We start from the raw sequence: 23,206 nt of genomic DNA on the forward strand, positions 1-23,206 counted from the left end.
GCGGTTGAACCATCCGGAAATATTTGATATACATGGTTCTGGGATCGGTATCCTTTGCCGTTCAAAGAGCCATTTAAGACCCGGGTCACAAAGCGAAGAAAACAATAGGAGACGCTAATATTCTCTAGAATGACTGCCGGGCAGTCACCCAGATAACAAGTATTAGGGCGTGCTATGAAGCCGTTGGCTCTGTCGCCTTCTACAACATGTACGATTTGTTTGTCAGTCCAGCATCATGTTGTGTGGCTTCCGTAGCGACACGCACACGACTGCAAGGCATACTGGGTGACACAGAGTACACTACTGGTTGTGATATAAACAATTTTAACACTCTTAGTAATATGCACCACACTGTGAAGCCACACCAAACAAGATTGACAAACACATTTCGGGAGAACATCCCCACAGTAACACAACATAAACGCAACGCAACAAATAACCAGAATCCTTTGTATCCGTAATACTTCCTGACTATTTTATACACCCCGCTAGCAACAAAAGCAGGTCTTGCTTTCAAAAAGGTTGCTGACCCCTGCTGTAGACAGTTTTCTGACAGTCATAAAAGTGTCAACAAAAGTGAAACGTTTCTGCTCCGCAGCCTGGCCAACGACTTCCTGCCAACGTTCATGTACTGCATGGGCAGCGGGGACTTTGACGTGGTGCAGACGGCCTTGAGGAATCTTCCAGAATACGTGCTGCTATGTCAAGGTAAGAGGACGTGTCCCACGCTGCCACGATTTGCGTCTTTCTCCACGGGATGACCTCATACGCTTCCAAACGTTCACCCGTGTGAGTTGTTTTCTTTTTTTTTTTTGTTCTCCTTCCTTCCCCAGAACACGCAGACATCTTACTCCACAAGGCGTTTTTAGTGGGCGTCTACGGACAAATCGACACCAGTTCTATGATCTCAGAGTCCATGAAGGTCCTTCACATGGAAGCAATTTAGATTCTTTTGTAGTCTAACCACATTGCATTTTTACTTTACCAAATACGAAATTAGTCCTTGGCCATGGCATGCATTTTATGGAATTCAATCAAAAAACATTTTAATTGGAGACTTCAAGGCCACTCATTCCTTTGTCTGTAAGCCGCAATGTTTTCCTGTCACTGAAAAACCATCTATGACTCACAGCCTGCTGAATAAAAGAAGGGGCAAAATCTGCCTTTGAGTGAGTAGTGAAACAAATTTTATGCAGCCGCTCATTGAGCGAAAATGAGTTGAAATTGTAAATAAAACATCCTAGCGGCTACCAAACCCAATTACTAACTCCATGTAAGAAGATAAAAACGATGCTAAGCGGGCGCCTTTCAATTCGTCGCAGACAAAAGCGGCGAGCAGCTGTCACGCTGCGTGGCGGCCCGCTCCTCGCCGGGCGTGTGGCAGACAGATTAAAAGGCGCGATGAACATGCCGCGATGGAAACCATTTTGCCATGAAAGTGTGTCTCGTTTAGCGCCGCGCCGCCGACTTCGTCTGAAAGCCTCCTGATGGAGCGTCAAGAGCCAACTCCCGACAATGCCGGCATGCGGGGCCGAAAGGAAGAAAGTGCACCTCCCCATTGGGGACAAATTGACCGTGTCGGTAATTGTTCAATCATTTGCAAAGCAAAGGTCCGTTTTTTTTCAGGCTGCCACTGGGTGTTGTGTTACGTGGAACGTAAGGAAGAGGTCGGGGATCCTCAGTGAGGCTAAGGCAAGCCCGCACTTGTCACTCAGTGGAAGCCGTCACTCAAACATTAAAAAGTCCAATAGCACACGTACACACTTTGCAGCTCTTTGTGGAACATAGGAACAAAGCTGTCTTTACCCTACCTAAATAAACTCTCATCACTCTTAAAGGGGAACATTATTACAGTTTCAAAAGGGTTAAAAACAATAAAAATCAGTTCCCAGTGGCTTTTACCGGTCCCACAATACCCCTAAAAAAAAGCATTAAAGGGGAATATTATCACCAGACCTATGCAAGCGTCAATTTGTACCTTGATGGTGCAGAAAAAAGACCATCTATTTTTTTTAACCGATTTCCGAACTCTAAATGGGTGAATTTTGCCGAATTAAACGCCTTTCTGTTCATCGCGCTGGAGGCGATGACGTCAGAATGTGACATCGCCGAGGTAACACAGCCACCATTTTCATTTTCAACACATTACAAACACCGGGTCTCAGCTCTGTTATTTTGTCGTTTTTTTTTCGACTATTTTTTGGAACCTTGGAGACATCATGCCTCGACGGTGTGTTGTCGGAGGGTGTAACAACACTAACAGGGAGGGATTCAAGTTGCACCACCGGCCCGAAGATGCCAAAGTGTCTGCCGCCAGACCCCCATTGAATGTGCCAGAGTGTCTCCACATTTGACCGGCGATGCTAATGCAGACATGGCACAGAGATGTATGGATAACCTGCAGATGCATTTGCAACGATAGTTAACGAAATCACAAAGGTGAGTTTTGTTGATGTTGACTGCCAGCTAATCGATGCTAACATGCTACGCTAATCGATGCTAACATGCTTTTCACCGGCGGTGCTAAAGCAGACATGGCACAGAGATGTATGGGTAACCTGTAGATGCATTTGCAACTATATTACGTTTCCTTCCACCCACATTTAATGCGAAACAAACACTTACCAATCGACGGATTTAAGTTGCTCCAGTGTCAAAAGATGCGAAAGTCCCGATCGTTTGGTCCGCACATTTTACCGGCGATGCTAACGCAGCTATTCGGCCATGCTGTGGCTATGAATAGCGTCAATAGCTGTTCGCTCAATAGCTTCAGTTTCTTTTTCAATATTTTCATTCTCCAACCATCTGTTTCAATACATGCGTAATCTGTTGAATCGCTTAAGTCGCTGAAATCCGAGTTTGAATCCGAGCTAATGTCACTATATCTTGCTGTGGTATTCCCATTGTTTGTTTACATTGGCAGCACTGTGTGACGTCACAGGGAAATGGCCAGTGTCTTCTCAGAGAGCGAAAATAAGGCACTTTAAAGCTTTATTTAGGGATATTCCGAGACCGGTAAAATTTGGAAAAAAACTTCAAAAAATACAACAAGCCACTGGGAACTGATTTTTATTGTTATTAACGCTTTTGAAATGTTGATAATGTTCCCCTTTAAAGTGCTTGATTTTCGCTATTTGCGATGCCACTATCCATTTCCCTGTGACGTCACACAGTGCTGCCAATGTAAACAAACAATGGGAATACCACAGCAAGATATAGCGACATTAGCTCGGATTCAGACTCGGATTTCAGCGGCTAAAGCGATTCAACAGATTATGCATGTATTGAAACGGATGGTTGGAGTATGAAAGTATTGAAGAAGAAACTGAAGCTATTGAGCGAATAGCTATTGACGCTATTCATAGCCATAGCATGGCCGAATAGCTGCGTTAGCATCGCCGGGAAAATGTGCGGACCAAACGATCGGGACTTTTGCATCTCTTGACACGGGAGCAACTTAAATCCGTCAATTGGTAAGTGTTTTCTTCGCATTAAATGTGGGTGGGAGGAAACGTAATATAGTTGCAAATGCATCTACAGGTTATCCATACATCTCTGTGCCATGTCTGCTTTAGCACCGCCGGTAAATAGCATGTTAGCATCGATTAGCTGGCAGTCAACATCAACAAAACTCACCTTTGTGATTTTGTTGACTATCGTTGCAAATGCATCTGCAGGTTATCCATACATCTCTGTGCCATGTCTGTCATCGCCGGTAAAATGTGGAGACACTCTGGTACATTCAATGGGGGTCTGGCGGCAGACACTTTCGCATCTTCGGACCAGTGGTGCAACTTGAATCCCTCCCTGTTAGTGTTGTTACAACCTCCAACAACACACCGACGAGGCATGATGTCTCCAAGGTTCCAAAAAATAGTCGAAAAAACGGAAAGTAACAGCTGAGACCCGGTGTTTGTAGTCCATGCGGACACCATTGTCGATAAGCTTCTTCTTTTTCTCTATCTTGTTGTAATGGGAGATTCATCCTCCGCTGTTGCCATTTCTAATATAGAGTAGTGTAAAGTTCTTATATCTGTCACTAAGCTCGCCATGAAAGCGCTAAAACATACTGGTGTAGTGAGTTTACATTATTCACGCGTGGAACTTTAGTTATTACCAATCAATCAATCAATGTTTATTTATATAGCCCTAAATCACAAATGTCTCAAAGGACTGTACAAACCGTTACGACTACGACGTCCTCGGAAGAACCCACAAAAGGGCAAGGAAAACTCACACCCAGTGGGACGCCAGTGACAATGCTGAATATGAGAAACCTTGGAGAGGACCTCAAATGTGGGCAAACCCCCACCCTCTAGGGGACCGAAAGCAATGGATGTCGAGCGGGTCTAACATGATACTGTGAAAGTTCAAACCATAGTGGCTCCAACACAGCCGCGAGAGTTCAGTTCAAGCGGATCCAAGACAGCAGCGAGAGTACCGTCCACAGGAAACCATCCCAAGCGTAGGCGGATCAGCAGCGTAGAGATGTCCCCAACCGATACACAGGTGAGCGGTCCATCCTGGGTCCCGACGAGCGGTCCATCCTGGGTCTCGACTCTGGACAGCCAGTACTTCATCCATGGTCATCGGACCGAACCCCCCCACCCCCCTCCTCTAGGGGACTGAAAGCAATAGATGTCGAGCGGGTCTAACATGATACTGTGAAAGTTCAATCCATAGTGGCTCCAACACAGCCGCGAGAGTCCAGTTCAAAGCGGATCCAAGACAGCAGCGAGAGTTCCGTCCACAGGAAACCATCCCAAGCAGAGGCGGATCAGCAGCGTAGAGATGTCCCCAACCAATACACAGGTGAGCGGTCCATCCTGGGTCCCGACGAGCGGTCCATCCTGGGTCTCGACTCTGGACAGCCAGTACTTCATCCATGGTCATCGGACCGGACCCCCTCCACAAGGGAGGGGGGGACAGAGGAGAAAAAGAAAAGAAGCGGCAGATCAACTGGTCTAAAGTCTAAAAAGGAAGTCTATTTAAAGGCTAGAGTATACAAATGAGTTTTAAGGTGAGACCATAGTGGCTCCAACACAGCCGCGAGAGTTCAGTTCAAAGCGGATCCAAGACAGCAGCGAGAGTCCCGTCCACAGGAAACCATCCCAAGCGGAGGCGGATCAGCAGCATAGAGATGTCCCCAACCGATACACATGCGAGCGGTCCATCCTGGGTCTCGACTCTGGACAGCCAGTACTTCATCCATGGTCATCGGACCGGACCCCCTCCACAAGGGAGGGGGGGACAGAGGAGAAAAAGAAAATAAGCGGCAGATCAACTGGTCTAAAGTCTAAAAAGGATGTCTATTTAAAGGCTAGAGTATACAAATGAGTTTTAAGGTGAGACCATAGTGGCTCCAACACAGCCGCGAGAGTTCAGTTCAAAGCGGATCCAAGACAGCAGCGAGAGTCCCGTCCACAGGAAACCATCCTGTGGACGGGGGGGACATATGAGAAAAAGAAAAGAAGCGGCAGATCAACTGGTCTAAAAAGGAGGTTTATGTAAAGTATACAAATTAGTTTTAAGAGAAACTCAGAGAAATTAGAGAGTTCCGGTCGGACGGTTTTTCACGGGACACATTTCCGGCGTTGTTGTTGCACTAGTGAGCCACGGATAGGGAAATGTTGCTCCGTTATTGATTGAAGTACAGTCTGAATGTCATTAGAACAGTTAGCGCCATCTTTTGACACTTCTTCCACTCCCGTCCTTGCACGCTACACCGCTACAACAAAAGAAGACGGGGAATAGACGCTGCCAAAGGTCCATCCATCCATTCATTTTCTACCGCTTGTCACTTACGGGGTTGCGAGGGGTGCTGGAGCCTATCTCAGCTGCATTCGGGCGGAAGGCGAGGTACACCCTGGACAAGTCCTTACCTCATCGCAGAGCCAGAGTAAATAAGACCGCCCACAAGCGACTGTCAGAAAACGGCTTGAAGATGATGTGCAAAACATCATCTATGCAACATTTTGACAAAAGAACGTGGACGTGGGACGGCGTGGCGCAGTGGAAGAGTGGCCGTGCGCAACCCGAGGGTCCCTGGTTCAAATCCCACCTAGTACCAACCTCGTCACGTCCGTTGTGTCCTGAGCAAGACACTTCACCCTTGCTCCTGATGGGTGCTGGTTGGCGCCTTGCATGGCAGCTCCCTCCATCAGTGTGTGAATGTGTGTGTGAATGGGTAAATGTGGAAGTAGTGTCAAAGCGCTTTGAGTACCTTGAAGGTAGAAAAGCGCTACACAAGTACAACCCATTTATCATTTATTTATTTAACATTACATGTTATGTAGGCCACAAGGAAGTATTTTACATTTAGGAAAAAATTAATAATAACACGACCCCTTTAATGCGTCCTATGGTCCGGAAAATGTGGTGTATAACCACAATCTTGCTTTAAAAAAATCCCCTTTAAAGACTTTATTTACACGATATGGAAGAGAAGATGTCCTCCTGCTGTTAATTGCACCTGCATGGTGTCCTGTAACTAGCCAAAAGCTGTGTTTACAGTTATCCATCAACCTGCCGCACAAGTCCTGACTGCTCTTGGTCCGGCGCCAGCATCCTATTGGCTGGGCGGCAGCCAGGCGGAACGGGGATGAGTGACGGCGGAAAAGCGCGGCGGGATGAAGGGCCGGCAGCGGCGTCGGCTTCGAAGTTGAAAACTTCTGCCATCATTTCTGCGTGCAAGGCTTAGATCAGGGGTGTCAAACTCAAATACAGAGTGGGACAAAATGGAAAACTGAACAAAGCCGCGGGTCGAGGTTGAACAAATGAACCTTTTAATAGGGACTCAAACAAGTTTTGCATTGAATATTGAACAAGCAAGGCTTATATAACTTTATAGTGACCTGCAAAATCGGGTTTCAAATAATAAATAATAATCATAATTAAAAAATATCAATGGCATATGAAATACAATTTAAATACAAATGTAATGCCTCTTTTCTATTTGTAGCCTTCTGAGGTAAATGTCAAAATAAATTTTGAAAATAAAATAACAATGAATGAATCAAACATTCAAGCCTTGAAGTAGCAAGTGAAAATGCATGAATAAAATATTAATTATTGCTTGGTTTGCTACACTGATTTGCTTTGACACTGAATATGGAAAAAGCAACGCTTATTTGACATAACAGTGCAAAATCCATCCATCCATCATCTTCCGCTTATCCGAGGTCGGGTCGCGGGGGCAACAGCCTAAGCAGGGAAACCCAGACTTCCCTCTCCCCAGCCACTTGGTCTAGCTCTTCCCGGCGGATCCCGAGGCGTTCCCAGGCCAGCCGGGAGACATAGTCTTCCCAACGTGTCCTGGGTCTTCCCCGTGGCCTCCTACCGGTTGGACGTGCCCTAAACACCTCCCTAGGGAGGCGTTCCGGTGGCATCCTGACCAGATGCCCGAACCACCTCATCTGGCTCCTCTCGATGTGAAGGAGCAGCCGCTTTACTTTGAGTTCCTCCCGGATGGCAGAGCTTCTCACCCTATCTCTAAGGGAGAGACCCAAACTCATTTCGGCCGCTTGTACCCGTGATCTTATCCTTTCGGTCATGACCCAAAGCTCATGACCATAGGTGAGGATGGGAACGTAGATCGACCGGTAAATTGAGAGCTTTGCCTTCCGGCTCAGCTCCTTCTTCACCACAACGGATCGGTACAACGTCCACATTACTGAAGACGCCGCACCGATCCGCCTGTCGATCTCACGATCCACTCTTCCCCCACTCGTGAACAAGACTCCTAGGTACTTGAACTCCTCCACTTGGGGCAGGGTCTCCTCCCCAACCCGGATATGGCACTCCACCCTTTTCCGGGCGAGAACCATGGACTCGGACTTGGAGGTGCTGATTCTCATTCCGGCCGCTTCACACTCGGCTGCGAACCGATCCAGCGAGAGCTGGAGATCCTGGTCCAGATGAAGCCATCAGGACCACATCATCTGCAAAAAGCAGAGACCTAATCCTGCGGTCACCAAACCGGAACCCCTCAACGCCTTGACTGCGCCTAGAAATTCTGTCCATAAAAGTTATGAACAGAATAGTGGAAAATCAACTTTCAAAAAACAAACGAAAAAACATCAATGGCATAGTAAATAAAATTTAAATAAAAAATTGAATGCCTCTTTTCCATTTGCAGCCTTCTGAGGTAAATATCTACATTAACTTTTTCCACAGGCTAATAAATCAGAAAATAAAATAACAACGATTAGGGCGGGGCTGGGGGGGATGTATATTGTAGCGTCCCGGAAGAGTTAGTGCTGCAAGGGGTTCTGAGTATTTGTTCTGTTGTGTTACGGTGCAGATTTTCTCCTGAAATAAGTTTGTCATTCTTGTTTGGTGTGGGTTCAAAGTGTGGCGCATATTTGTAACAGTGCTAAAGTTGTTTATACGGCCACCCTCAGTGTGACCTGTATGGCTGTTGACCAAGTATGCCTGATTGATTGATTGATTGATTGATACTTTTATTAGTAGATTGCAGAGTTCAGTACATATTCCGTACAATTGACCACTAAATGGTAACACCCGAATAAGTTTTTCAACTTTTTTAAGTCGGGGTCCACGTTAATCAATTCACTTGTGTGCAGTTGTGGACAAAGGGGTGTACCTCACCCCATCCTTTCTTGTGAAAGACTGAGGATTTTTTTGGGAAGCTGTTTTTATACCCAATCATGGCACCCACCTGTTCCCAATTAGCCTGCTCACCTGTAGGATGTTCCAAATAAGTGTTTGATGAGCATTCCTCAACTTTATCGGTATTTATTGCCACGTTTCCCAACTTCTTTGTCACGTGTTGCTGGCATCAAATTGTAAAGTTAATGATTATTTGCACACAAAAAAAAAGTTTATCAGTTTGAACATCAAATATGTTGTCTTTGTAGCATATTCAACTGAATATGGGTTGAAAATTATTTGCAAATTGTTGTATTCTGTTTTTATTTGCATCTAACACAATTTCCCAACTCATATGGAAACGGGGTTTGTATTTAATAACAAAGCCATTCAGGGCTTTGAAATAAGATTTCAATTTGATTCTAAAGATTTGCTAGATTTACCAGAATAATGTTTTTGAATTTTAATCATAATGAATTTGAAGCAATATTTCACAAATATTCTTCGTCAAATAAACAAAAGCTAAAATGAAGAATTAAATAAAAATGTATTTATTATTCTTTAGTGTGTGAATGTTGTCTGTCTATCTGTGTTGGCCCTGCGATGAGGTGGCGACTTGTCCAGGGTGTACCCCGCCTTCCGCCCGATTGTAGCTGAGATAGGCGCCAGCGCCCCCCGCGACCCCAAAAGGGAATAAGCGGTAGAAAATGGATGGAACTTACAATAAAAAAAATAAATTTACTTGACCCTTGATTTAAATTGTCAGGAAAGAAGAGGAAGGAATTTAAAAGGTAAAAAGGTATATTTGTTTAAAAATCCTAAAACCATTTCTCTAAAATTGTCTTTCTGAAAGTTATAAGAAAGTTAAAGTTAAAAGAAATTCAAAAGACTTCGAAATAAGATTAGAATTTTCTGGATTTGCCAGAATATTTTTTTTTTTCAATTTTAATCATAAGTTTGAAGAAAAATTTCACAAATATTCTTCGTCGAAAAAACAGAAACTAAAATGAAGAATTGAATTAAAATTTCTTTACAAAAAAAAAATGAATTTACTTGAACATTGATTTAAAATGTCAGGAAAGAAGAGGAAGGAATTTAAAAGGTAAAAAGGTATATTTGTTTAAAAATCCTAAAATCATTTCTTTAAAATTGTCTTTCTGAAAGTTAAAGTTAAAAGAAATTCAAAAGACTTCGAAATAAGTTTTGAATTTTCTGGATTTGCCAGAATATTTTTTTTTTTCAATTTTAATCATAAGTTTGAAGAAAAATTTCACAAATATTTTTCGTCGAAAAAACAGAAGCTAAAATGAAGAATTAAATTAAAATTTCTTTACAAAAAAAAAAATGAATTTACTTGAACATTGATTTAAAATGTCAGGAAAGAAGAGGAAGGAATTTAAAAGGTAAAAAGGTATATGTGTTTAAAAATCCGAAAATCATTTATAAGGTTGTATTTTTTTCTCTAAAATTGTCTTTCTGAAAGTTATAAGAAGCAAAGTAAAAAAATAAATGAATTTATTTAAACAAGTGAAGACCAAGTCTTTAAAATATTTTCTTGGATTTTCAAATTCTATTTGAGTTTCGTCTCTTTTAGAATTAAAATTGTCCAGCAAAGCGAGACCAGCTTGCTAGTAAATATATAACATTTAAAAAATAGAGGCAGCTCACTAGTAAGTGCTGCTATTTGAGCTATTTTTGAGCTATATTTAGCTGATCCGCCTCCGCTTGGGATGGTTTCCTGCTGGCTCCGCTGTGAACGGGACTCTCGCTGCTGTGTTGAATCCGCTTTGGACTGGACTCTCGCGACTGTGTTGGATCCATTGTGGATTGAACTTTCACAGTATCATGTTAGACCCGCTCGACATTCATTGCTTTCCTCCTCTCCAAGGTTCTCATAGTCATCATTGTCACCGACGTCCCACTGGGTCATTATTGTCACCGATGTCCCACTGGGTGTGAGTTTTCCTTGCCCTTATGTGGGCCTACCGAGGATGTCGTGGTGGTTTGTGCAGCCCTTTGAGACACTAGTGATTTAGGGCTATATAAGTAAACATTGATTGATGATTGATATTTTTAGAACAGGCCAGCGGGCGACTCACCTGGTCCTTACGGGCTACCTGGTGCCCGCGGGCACCGTGTTGGTGACCCCCTGCTCCAGAGTGCTTCAGCTGTAGGTACAAGAGGCCCCTGAGATGTGCCGCTACCTGCCCCTCGCACATCTGTCCGCTCTTCCTCTCAGTGGCACTCCCGGCCTTAGATCATCTCCTCCTCGGCCACGCTTCACTTGCGCTCGGCTGGCGTGGGGGAAAAAAAAAAAAATGTCTCTTTTACGCCGCCGCTTTGATGTCTCAAGTGTGATTTGCTGTTGGATGGCGGGCCGCTTTCACCTTGATGACTTAAAAAGCTCAGGTTCCCCTCTCCCGGCCACCGACCCGCGACTAAAACAATGCACCCCGCGCTCTGCCGGGGATGCGATTACCAGGCAAGAGGGAGTCTCTTCAGGCATGACATCCACTTTTCCCCCTAACTTACAAAAAGACCTGCTTTTAATGTGTGCTGATTGAATTATGCCGATCCACATTCCTCGTCGGGCTTTTTGTGGGACGGACATGAAAGCGTTTAGAAGTAGAAAAGCAGTTACGGTTGAATTGCTGAAGCCTGACCTCAGTGTGGCGAGCGGCAGATGCAATCAGCGGCGTGCACTCTGACCAAAAAAAAGAGGCAGAAGTTGACTGATGAACTCTTGCTAAAAACTAAGCATACTGGAAAAGAACAAACATGAGAAAAAACGAAAAATAACAGAGCTGTGACCCAATGTTTACAATGGGTTGAAAATGAAAATGGCGGGTGTGTTACCTCGGCGACGTCACATTCTGACGTCATCGCCTCCAGAGCGATAAACAGAAAGGCGTTTAATTCGCCAAAATTCACCCATTTTGAGTTCGGAAATCGGTTAAAAAAATATATGGTCTTTTTTTCTGCACCATCAAAGTAAATATTGACGCTTGCATAGGTCTGCTGATAATGTTCCCCTTTAAATGCTCAATGGTGTGTATTTACAAACCTCTAAACCAGTGAAGTTGGCATGTTGTTTAAATGGTCATTAAAAACAAAATAAAATAAGCAAATCCTTTTCAACCTATATTCATATAAATAGACTGCAAATACAAGAGTCTTAAAGGCCTACTGAAACCCACGACTACAAACCACACAGTTTATATATCAATGATGAAATATTAACATTGCAACACATGCCAATACGGCCGCTTTAGTTTACTAAATTGCAATTTAAAATTTCGCGACGAATTATCCTGCGGTATGATGACGCGTGCGGGTGACAACTTGTCGAAGAAGAAGAATACTGAGTTGCATCCCAAGAACACCATACCTACTGTGAAGCATGGGGGTGGAAACATCATGCTTTGGGGCTGTTTTTCTGATAAGGGGACAGGACGATTGATTTGTGTTAAAGGGGAACATTATCACCAAACCTATGCAAGCGTCAATATATACCTTGATGTTGCAGAAAAAAGACCATATATTTTTTTAACCGATTTCCGAACTCTAAATGGGTGATTTTTGGCAAATTAAACGCCTTTCTGTTTATCGGTCTTTTAGCGATGACGTCAGAACGTGACGTCACCGAGGTAACACACCCGCCATTTTCATTTTCACATTACAAACACCGGGTCTCAGCTCTGTTATTTTCCGTTTTTTCTACTGTTTTTTGGAACCTTGGAGACATCATGCCTCGTCGGTGTGTTGTCGGAGGGTGTAACAACACTAACAGGGAGGGATTCAAGTTGCACCACTGGCAAGAAATCTGCCGCCAGACCCCCATTGAATGTGCCAGAGTGTCTGCACATTTGACCGGCGATGCTAAGGCAGACATGGCACAGAGATGTATGGATAACCTGCAGATGCATTTGCAACGATTAAGTCAACGAAATCACAAAGGTGAGTTTTGTTGATGTTGTTGACTTATGTGCTAATCAGACATATTTGGTCGCGGCGTGACTGCCAGCTAATCGATGCTAACATGCTATGCTAATCGATGCTAACATGCTATGTACGCTAGCTGTATGTACATTTGAAACTAGATACCCACATTTAATGCGAAACAAACACTTACCAATCGACGGATTTAAGTTGCTCCAGTGTCACAAGATGCGAAAGTCCTGATCGTTTGGTCCGCACATTTTAGCGGCGATGCTAATAAGGCAGCCATGCTATGGGCCACTTCATTAGGTACACCCATGCTATGGCCGAATAGCGTCAATAGCTATTCGCTCAATAGCTTCAATTTCTTCTTCAGTTTCGTTTTCGCTATCTGCCTCCATACTCCGACCATCTGTTTCAATACATGTGTAATTTTTTTTAATCGCTTAAGCCGCTGAAATCCGAGTCTGAATCCGAGCTAATGTCGCTATATCTTGCTGTGGTAACCGCCATGTTGTTTGTATTGTCAGCACTGTATGACGTCACAGGGAAATGGATAGTGGTTTCGAAGATAGCGAAAATAAGGCACTTTGAAGCTTTATTTAGGGATATTCCGGGACCGGTAAAATTTTGAAAAAAACGTCAAAAAATACAACAAGCCACTGGGAACTGATTTTTATTGTTTTTAACCCTTTTGAAATTGTGATAATGTTCCCCTTTAAGGAAAGAATGAATGGGGCCATGTATCGTGAGATTTGGAGCCAAAACCTCCTTCCATCAGTGAGAGCTTTGAATGCTTGACCAAATACTTATTTTCCACCATAATTCACAAATTAATTCTTTAAAATTCCTACAATGTGAATTCCTGGATTTTTTCCCACATTAAGTCTCTCACAGTTGAAGTGTACCTATGATGAAAATTACAGACCTCTGTCATCATTTTAAGTGGGAGAACTTGCACAATCGGTGAGTTACTAAATACTTTTTTGCCCCACTGTATGTATATATATATATATATATACTAGGGGTGGGCAAATTAATGAAGAAGAATACTGAGTTGCATCCCAAGAACACCATACCTACTGTGAAGCATGGGGGTGGATACATCATGCTTTGGGGCTGTTTTTCTGCTAAGGGGACATGACGATTGATCCGTATTTTCCACCATAATTTACAAATAAATTCTTTAACATTCCTACAATGTGAATTCCTGGATTATGTTTTCACATTAAGTCTCTCACAGTTGAAGTGTAATTATGATGAAAATTACAGACCTCTGTCATCATTTTAAGTGGGAGAACTTGCACAATCGGTGGCTGACTAAACACTTTTTTGGCCCACTGTTTGTGTGTATATATATATACATATATATATATAAGAAATACTTGAAAATATATACATCCCCCCGCTACCCACCTTAACACCCCCCGGCCCCCCGCTCCCATCTCCCAAATTCGGAGGTCTCAAGGTTGGCAAGTATGATGTAATCCTGCTTAAAAACTGCAATCCAAAGGCTACTTTGTTATTAATCCTGACAAATGAAGGCTATTGTGACTAATGTAGCCTCTGATGCATGAATTGTGTACTAATCAATCAATCAATGTTTACTTATATAGCCCTAAATCACTAGTGTCTCAAAGGGCTGCACAAACCACTACGACATCCTCGGTAGGCCCACATAAGGGCAAGGAAAAACTCACACCCAGTGGGACGTCGGTGACAATGATGACTATGAGAACCTTGGAGAGGAGGAAAGCAATGGATGTCGAGCGGGTCTAACATGATACTGTGAAAGTTCAATCCACAATGGATCCAACACAGTCGCGAGAGTCCAGTCCAAAGCGGATCCAACACAGCAGCGAGAGTCCCGTTCACAGCGGAGCCAGCAGGAAACCATCCCAAGCGGAGGCGGATCAGCAGCGCAGAGATGTTCCAGCCGATACACAGGCAAGCAGTACATGGCCACCGGATCGGACCGGACCCCCTCCACAAGGGAGAGTGGGACATAGGAGGAAAAAGAAAAGAAACGGCAGATCAACTGGTCTAAAAAGGGAGTCTATTTAAAGGCTAGAGTATACAAATGAGTTTTAAGGTGAGACTTAAATGCTTCTACTGAGGTGGCATCTCGAACTGTTACCGGGAGGGCATTCCAGAGTACTGGAGCCCGAACGGAAAACGCTCTATAGCCCGCAGACTTTTTTTGGGGGGGCTTTGGGAATCACTAATCACCGTGCATGACTTTTCTCACAGAACAAACCTACTCAAGACCTGCGTGTCCATGACGGAGACAATAAGACGCTCGTTGCGCTTCCAAGCCCTGGCATAACTTTTAGCACCAACTTTTTTTTTTCTTTCTTCCTTTTAAAGTGAAAAAAGCCCCAAATATTTCCCGCGTTGTTGAAATTGCGAGGAAAAAGCCCAATAGATTAAAAGTGTCTGCTGTGAGCCGCGGCTAAACAAACACGGTGTGTGGCGCCTCCGACGCCTCAATAGGCAGCGGCGTTTGTCCCAGGCACACAGGTAGTTAAGCAGGATTTGGGCTTGGGGGGCCTCGTCTGCAAGCAGACCCCCCGTCAAACTCCTCTGCTCCGTCCTTTAATGCCAATTGATCCAGATAATCAGGGACCAGAATTGTGGTGACAGATGCTGCTGGTGGATAATTGAAGGAGGCCTTAAGACCACAATGGTGACGGCTCACGTCGGGGCTTTGGCGGGTCTCTCGGGTGGGTTCCGGCTCACCTGGATCACAGCGTAACCATGGAGACATCACGGGGTTGTTAGGACGGGTGTTGTCAGTGGGTTTAGGGGAGCTGTCCTTCAGGGTGCCTTCAACTTGAGATTGACTTGTTTCTGCCTGCGTTCATTTATAGGTAGAGATCAGGAAAAACCCAGGCAACGTGACTCAGATCTGGACTTTGGACTGTTAATAGAAAATGGTTTATCAATGAATGTTTATTTATATAGGCCTAAATCATAAGTGTCTCAAAGGGCTGCACAAGCCACGACGACATCCTCGGTTCAGATCCCACATCAGGGCAAGGAAAAACTCACAACCCAGTGGGATGTCAATGTGAATGACAATGAGAAACCTTGGAGAGGACAAGCAGATGTGGGTGACCCCCTCCCTTTCTAGGGGAGACCAGATGCAAAGGATGTCGAGTGGATCTAGCATAATGTTGTCCAGTCCATAGTGGATCGAACATAATAGTGAGAGTCCAGTCCATAGTGGATCGAACATAATAACGTGAGTTGAGTCCATAGTGGATCTAACATAATAGTGAGAGTCCAGTCCATAGTGGATCTAACATAATAGTGAGAGTCCAGTCCATAGTGGATCTAACATAATAGTGAGAGTCCAGTCCATAGTGGATCTAACATAATAGTGAGAGTCCAGTCCATTGTGGATCTAACATAATAGTGAGAGTCCAGTCCATAGTGGATCTAACATAATAGTGAGAGTCCAGTCCATAGTGGATCTAACATAATAGTGAAAGTCCAGTCCATAGTGGAACTAACATAATAGTGAGAGTCCAGTCCATAGTGGATCTAACATAATAGTGAGAGTCCAGTCCATAGTGGATCTAACATAATAGTGAGAGTCCAGTCCATAGTGGATCTAACATAATAGTGAGAGTCCAGTCCATTGTGGATCTAACATAATAGTGAGAGTCCAGTCCATAGTGGATCTAACATAATAGTGAGAGTCCAGTCCATAGTGGATCTAACATAATAGTGAAAGTCCAGTCCATAGTGGATCTAACATAATAGTGAGAGTCCAGTCCATAGTGGATCTAACATAATAGTGAGAGTCCAGTCCATAGTGGATCTAACATAATAGTGAGAGTCCAGTCCATTGTGGATCTAACATAATAGTGAGAGTCCAGTCCATAGTGGATCTAACATAATAGTGAAAGTCCAGTCCATAGTGGAACTAACATAATAACGAGAGTCCAGTCCATAGTGAATCTAACATAATACTGACCGTCCAGTCCATAGTGGATCCAACAAAATAGTGAGAGTCCAGTCCATAGTGGATCTAACATAATAGTGAGAGTCCAGTTCATAGTGGATCTAATTTAATAGTGAGAGTCCAGTCCATAGCGGATCTAACATAATAGTGAGAGTCCAGTCCATAGTGAATCTAACATAATAGTGAAAGTCCAGTCCATAGTGGATCTAACATAAAAGTGACAGTACAGTCCATAGTGGATCTAACATAATAATGACAGTCCAGTCCATAGTGGATCTAATTTAATAGTGAGAGTCCAGTCCATAGTGGATCTAACATAATAACGAGAGTCCAGTCCATAGTGAATCTAACATAATACTGACGTCCAGTCCATAGTGGATCCAACAAAATAGTGAGAGTCCAGTCCATAGTGGATCTAACATAATAGTGAGAGTCCAGTTCATAGTGGATCTAATTTAATAGTGAGAGTCCAGTCCATAGCGGATCTAACATAATAGTGAGAGTCCAGTCCATAGTGAATCTAACATAATAGTGAAAGTCCAGTCCATAGTGGATCTAACATAAAAGTGACAGTACAGTCCATAGTGGATCTAACATAATAATGACAGTCCAGTCCATAGTGGATCTAATTTAATAGTGAGAGTCCAGTCCATAGTGGATCTAACATAATAACGAGAGTCCAGTCCATAGTGAATCTAACATAATACTGACGTCCAGTCCATAGTGGATCCAACAAAATAGTGAGAGTCCAGTCCATAGTGGATCTAACATAATAGTGAGAGTCCAGTTCATAGTGGATCTAATTTAATAGTGAGAGTCCAGTCCATAGCGGATCTAACATAATAGTGAGAGTCCAGTCCATAGTGAATCTAACATAATAGTGAAAGTCCAGTCCATAGTGGATCTAACATAAAAGTGACAGTACAGTCCATAGTGGATCTAACATAATAATGACAGTCCAGTCCATAGTGGATCTAATTTAATAGTGAGAGTCCAGTCCATAGTGGATCTAACATGATAACGAGAGTCCAGTCCATAGTGAATCTAACATAATACTGACGTCCAGTCCATAGTGGATCCAACAAAATAGTGAGAGTCCAGTCCATAGTGGATCTAACATAAAAGTGACAGTACAGTCCATAGTGGATCTAACATAATAATGACAGTCCAGTCCAGAGTGGATCTAATTTAATAGTGAGAGTCCAGTCCATAGTGGATCTAACATAATAGTGAGAGTCCAGTCCATAGTGGATCTAACATAATAGTGAGAGTCCAGTCCATAGTGGATCTAACATAATAGTGAGAGTCCAGTCCATAGCGGATCTAACATAATAGTGAGAGTCCAGTCCATAGTGGTACCAGCAGGAAACCATCCCGAGTGGAGACGTGTCAGCAGCGCAGAGATGTCCCCAACCGATGCACAGGCGAGTGGTCCACCCCGGATCCCGACTCTGGACAGCCAGCACTTCATCCAGGTGTGTCCAAACTTTTTGAATATTTGATAGTTTTCAATTTCAAAACCATATAAAGATTTGTCAAGTTTGGCCCCAGCGACCCAAGGTGTCAAACCCATTTTAGCTCAGGGCCGCATGGAGGAAAAACTGTTAAAATCATGGCATTAAAACTAAACTAAATAAAGACAACTTAAGATGGTTTTTATTCTTGTACTTTGGCCAGAAATAGAACTGACACATTCAGGAAATATTGCAATAAAAATGTAGAAAAAAAACTACCGGCAGCGGTAAAGTTAAGATCCATGAAGGAAAAAAGAAAGTGAATGAATGTTTGAAGTTAAAAAAGTTCAAGTACCCATGACTGTCACACACACACTAGGAGGTCCTGAGTTCAAACCCCGACCAAGTCATACCAAAGACTATAAAAATGAGACCCATTACCTCCCTGCTTGGCACTCAGCATCGAGGGTTGGAATAAGTGAAATCGTGTATGTCCAAATTTGTTTTACATTTTAGATATTTATGTATGTTTATTGGATTTGTGACATATACAGTCCAGAAATACAATTAAACACATGTCAAATCCTTTCGGGGGAAGTATGTATGTATGTATGTAGTTATGTATGTAGGTGTCAGGTTCACACACTGATGACATTTATTAAACAGACAAGAAGCAAGGAATCATGCAGAGACAGAGTTCAATTTTGCCCAATTGAGGAGAGACTTTATTTGGGCTGTACTCTAGTTACAGATCCAAACTATCCTCTAAAAGTCCAGCCCACATGCTTCCTCTATTTCAATCAATCAATCAATGTTTATTTATATAACCCTAAATCACAAATGTCTCAAAGGACTGCACAAATCATTACGACTACGACATCCTGGGAAGAACCCACAAAAGGGCAAGGAAAACTCACACCCAGCGGGCAGGGAGAATTCACATCCAGTGGGACGCCAGTGACAATGCTGACTATGAGAAACCTTGGAGAGGACCTCAGATGTGGGAACCCCCCCCCCCTTCTAGGAAAGCAATGGATGTCGAGCGGGTCTAACATGATACTGTGAAAGTTCATTCCATAGTGGCTCCAACACAGCCGCGAGAGAGTTATGCATGCGATGAGGGGTGGCGACTTGTCCACTGAGATAGGCACCAGCGACCCCAAAGGGAATAAGGGGTAGAACATGGATGGATGGATGGATTTTGATGTGGGTAAACCCCGGGGGTTGCCCACTTCTGAAGTCCTTTATTTTGAAGGTCCCCTGTTTACATCCCTGAAGCTGTCACTGCGTTAAGGGGATAATCTCGACAGCTCCAGTTAGACACAACATATGATTATACAAATGTGCTTACAGTCGTGATATCGCCTTGTCTCTGCTCTGTCTGCGTCACAGTACTCGATGTTCGGCCTTGGCAGTCAGCAAGCCGATTCTGGAAACAAAGACTGATACGAGACTGGCTTGCAATCCACTTCAGCACAATTGATGATAACTATAGCAACGGCCCTTAAGCGTAAGAGTTGTGTGATAATATATACATTATTATTCTAACATGTATATATGTAAAAAAATAACATGGAAGAATGAAACAATTATGATATATTATTAGAAAATATATGTTTTTTAGCGTGTTTACAAAAATTAATTAAATGTATTAATATAGTTAGAAATATTAAAAAGTCAACATTTTTTTGTTTTTTTATGTTAAAGGTCTACTGAAATGAGATTTTGAATTGAATGATATTTATATAGCGCATTTTCTCTAGTGACTCAAAGCGCTTTTACATAGTGAAACCCAATATCTAAGTTACATTTAAACCAGTGTGGGTGGCACTGGGAGCAGGTGGGTAAAGTGTCTTGCCCAAGGACACAACGGCAATGACTAGATTGGTGGAAGCGGGAATCGAACCTGCAACCCTCAAGTTGCTGGCACGGCCGCTCTACCAACGGAGCTATGCCGCCCCTTATTTAAACGGGGATAGCAGGTCCATTCTATGTGTCATACTTGATCATTTTGCGATATTGCCATTATTTTGCTGAAAGGATTTAGTAGAGAACATCGACGATAAAGTTCGCAACTTTTGGTTGCTAATAAAAAAAACCTTGGCTGTACCGGATGTAGCAGACGATGTGCGCGTGACGTCACTTGTTGTAGGGCTCATCACATCCTCACATTGTTTATAAACATGGCCACCAGCAGCAACAGCGATTCGGACCGAGAAAGAGACAATTTCCCCATTAATTTGAGCGAGGATGAAAGATTTGTGGATGAGGAAAGTTAAAGTGAAATACAGACAAAAAAAGAAAAGAAAAGGCAACGGCAGTGTGAGCGTTTCAGATGTAATTAGACACATTTACTAGGATAATTCTGGAAGATCCCTTATCTGCTTATTGTTTTAATAGTGTTTTAGTGAGATTGTAAAGTCATACCTGAAAGTCGGATGGCTGCGGTGAACGCCAGTGTCTCTCAGATAAGCCAAAATCACTGGCACCTTTTTGAGTCCCATAATCCACTGAAGTCTCCGATAAGAGCCGACCTAATATCACAATTTTCCAATCCAAAAACTTGCTGGTTGACGTAGAGAAACATGTTCGCTTGACCGCTCTGTGTTAAAGCTTCTCAACAAACGGCTGTGTCTCGGTTGCTAAAGGCAGCTGCAATCCACCGCTTTCCACCAACAGCATTCTTCTTTGACGTCTCCATTATTAATTGAACAAATTGCAAAAGATTCAGCGACACAGATGTGTAATTATGAGATGAAAAGAGACTACTTCTAGCCGTAAGTGGCGCTGGGCTAGTATGTCCGCTACAACCCGAGGAAAATTAAAGTGAAGTACAAACAAAACAAAAAAAAAGAAAAGGCAACGGCAGTGTGAGCGTTTCAGATGTAATTAGACACATTTACTAGGATAATCCTGGAAGATCCCTTACCTGCTTATTGTTTTAATAGTGTTTTAGTGAGATTGTAAAGACATACCTGAAAGTCGGATGGCTACGGTGAACGCCAGTGTCTCTCAGAGAAGCCAAGATCACAGGCACCTTTTTGAGTCGCATAATCCACCGAAGTCTCCGATAAGAGCCGACTTAATATCACAATTTTCCCATCCAAAAACTTGCTGGTTGACGTAGAGAAACATGTTCGCTTGACCGCTCTGTGTTAAAGCTTCTCAACAAACGGCTGTGTCTCGGTTGCCAAAAGCAGCTGCAATCCACCGCTTTCCACCAACAGCATTCTTCTTTGACGTCTCCATTATTAATTGAACAAATTGCAAAAGATTCAGCGACGCAGATGTGTAATTATGCGATAAAAAGAGACTACTTTTAGCCGTAAGTGGCGCTGGGCTAGTATGTCTGCTACAACCCGAGGAAAGTTAAAGTGAAGTACAAACAAAAAAAAAAAAAAGAAAAGCAACGGCAGTGTGAGCGTTTCAGATGTAATCAGACACACTTACTAGGATAATTCTGGAAGATCCCTTACCTGCTTATTGTTTTAATAGTGTTTTAGTGAGATTGTAAAGTCATACCTGAAAGTCGGATGGCTGCGGTGAACGCCAGTGTCTCTCAGAGAAGCCAAGATCACAGCTGCCTTTTTGAGTCCCATAATCCACTGAAGTCTCCGATAAGAGCCGACTTAATATCACAATTTTCCCATCCAAAAACTTGCTGGTTGACGTAGAGAAACGTGTTCGCTTGACCGCTCTGTGTTAAAGCTTCTCAACAAACGGCTGAGTCTCGGTTGCCAAAGGCAGCTGCAATACACCGCTTTCCACCAACAGCATTCTTCTTTGACGTCTCCATTATTAATTGAACAAATTGCAAAAGATTCAGCGACGCAGATGTGTAATTATGCGATAAAAAGAGACTACTTTTAGCCGTAAGTGGCGCTGGGCTAGTATGTCTGCTACAACCCGAGGAAAGTTAAAGTGAAGTACAAACAAAACAAAAAAAAAGAAAAGGCAAAGGCAGTGTGAGTGTTTCAGATGTAATTAGACACATTTACTAGGATAATTCTTGAAGATCCCTTATCTGCTTATTGTTTTAATAGTGTTTTAGTGAGATTGTAAAGTCATACCTGAAAGTCAGATGGCTGCGGTGAACGCCAGTGTCTCTCAGAGAAGCCAAGACCACAGGCACCTTTTTGAGTCCCATAATCCACTGAAGTCTCCGATAAGAGCCGACTTAATATCACAATTTTCCCATCCAAAAAAATTGCTGGTTGACGTAGAGAAACATGTTCGCTTGACCGCTCTGTGTTAAAGCTTCACAACAAATAAAGAAACACAGGCTGTGTTTTGATTCTGAAGACAGGTGCAATCCACCGCTTTCCACCAACAGCATTCTTCTTTGACGTCTCCATTATTAATTGAACAAATTGCAAAAGATTCAGCGACGCAGATGTGTAATTATGCGATGAAAAGAGACTACTTTGAGCCGTAAGTGGCGCTGGGCTAGTATGTCATCATTCTGCGACGTTTTCAACAAGAAACTCCGCGGGGAATTCAAAATTGCAATTTAGTAAACTAAAAAGGCCGTATTGGCATGTGTTGCAATGTTAATATTTCATCATTGATATATAAACTATCAGACTGCGTGGTGGGTAGTAGTGGCTTTCAGTAGGCCTTTAAGTCATCAGCTATTTGTCTGGAAACAAATAATTTATTAGTCAGATTCAGCTTCGTGATGCTGATATCCCGCCATAAAACAACAACACAGTTAACGTCCTAATGACAGCGTTTTTCAATCAATCAATCAATCAATGTTTATTTATATAGCCCCAAATCACAAATGTCTCAAAGGACTGCACAAACCATTACGACCTATGTCCCCCCCTCCCTTGTGGAGGGGGTCCGGTCCAATGACCATGGATGAAGTACTGGCTGTCCAGAGTCGAGACCCAGGATGGACCGCTCGCCTGTATCGGTTGGGGACATCTCTACGCTGCTGATCCGCTTGAGATGGTTTCCTGTGGACGGGACTCTCGCTGCTGTCTTGGATCCGCTTTGAACTGAACTCTCGCGGCTGTGTTGGAGCCACTATGGATTGAACTTTCACAGTATCATGTTAGACCCGCTCGACTTCCATTGCTTTCGGTCCCCTAGAGGGGGGGGGGGGGGTTGCCCACATCTGAGGTCCTCTCCAAGGTTTCTCATAGTCAGCATTGTCACTGGCGTCCCACTGGATGTGAATTCTCCCTGCCCACTGGGTGTGAGTTTTCCTTGCCCTTTTGTGGGTTCT

The 23,206-nt window shown here is 43.2% G+C and overlaps 1 protein-coding gene across 1 annotated transcript in view; it reads left to right on the forward strand.

The window, feature by feature from the left end:
• Positions 1-1,162, forward strand: part of ints1 (integrator complex subunit 1) — a 76,060-nt gene extending 74,898 nt beyond the window's left edge. The window contains exons 47-48 of the mRNA XM_061905278.1: positions 599-708; positions 834-1,162. Coding sequence (XP_061761262.1) covers positions 599-708; positions 834-946 — 223 coding nt within the window. The 3' untranslated portion in view covers positions 947-1,162. The remainder of the gene's footprint in view (positions 1-598; positions 709-833) is intronic.
• The last annotated feature ends 22,044 nt before the right edge of the window (positions 1,163-23,206 follow it).

This window comes from Nerophis ophidion, linkage group LG07, assembly GCF_033978795.1.
Source record: "Nerophis ophidion isolate RoL-2023_Sa linkage group LG07, RoL_Noph_v1.0, whole genome shotgun sequence".
In the NCBI taxonomy this organism is placed as follows: domain Eukaryota; kingdom Metazoa; phylum Chordata; class Actinopteri; order Syngnathiformes; family Syngnathidae; genus Nerophis; species Nerophis ophidion.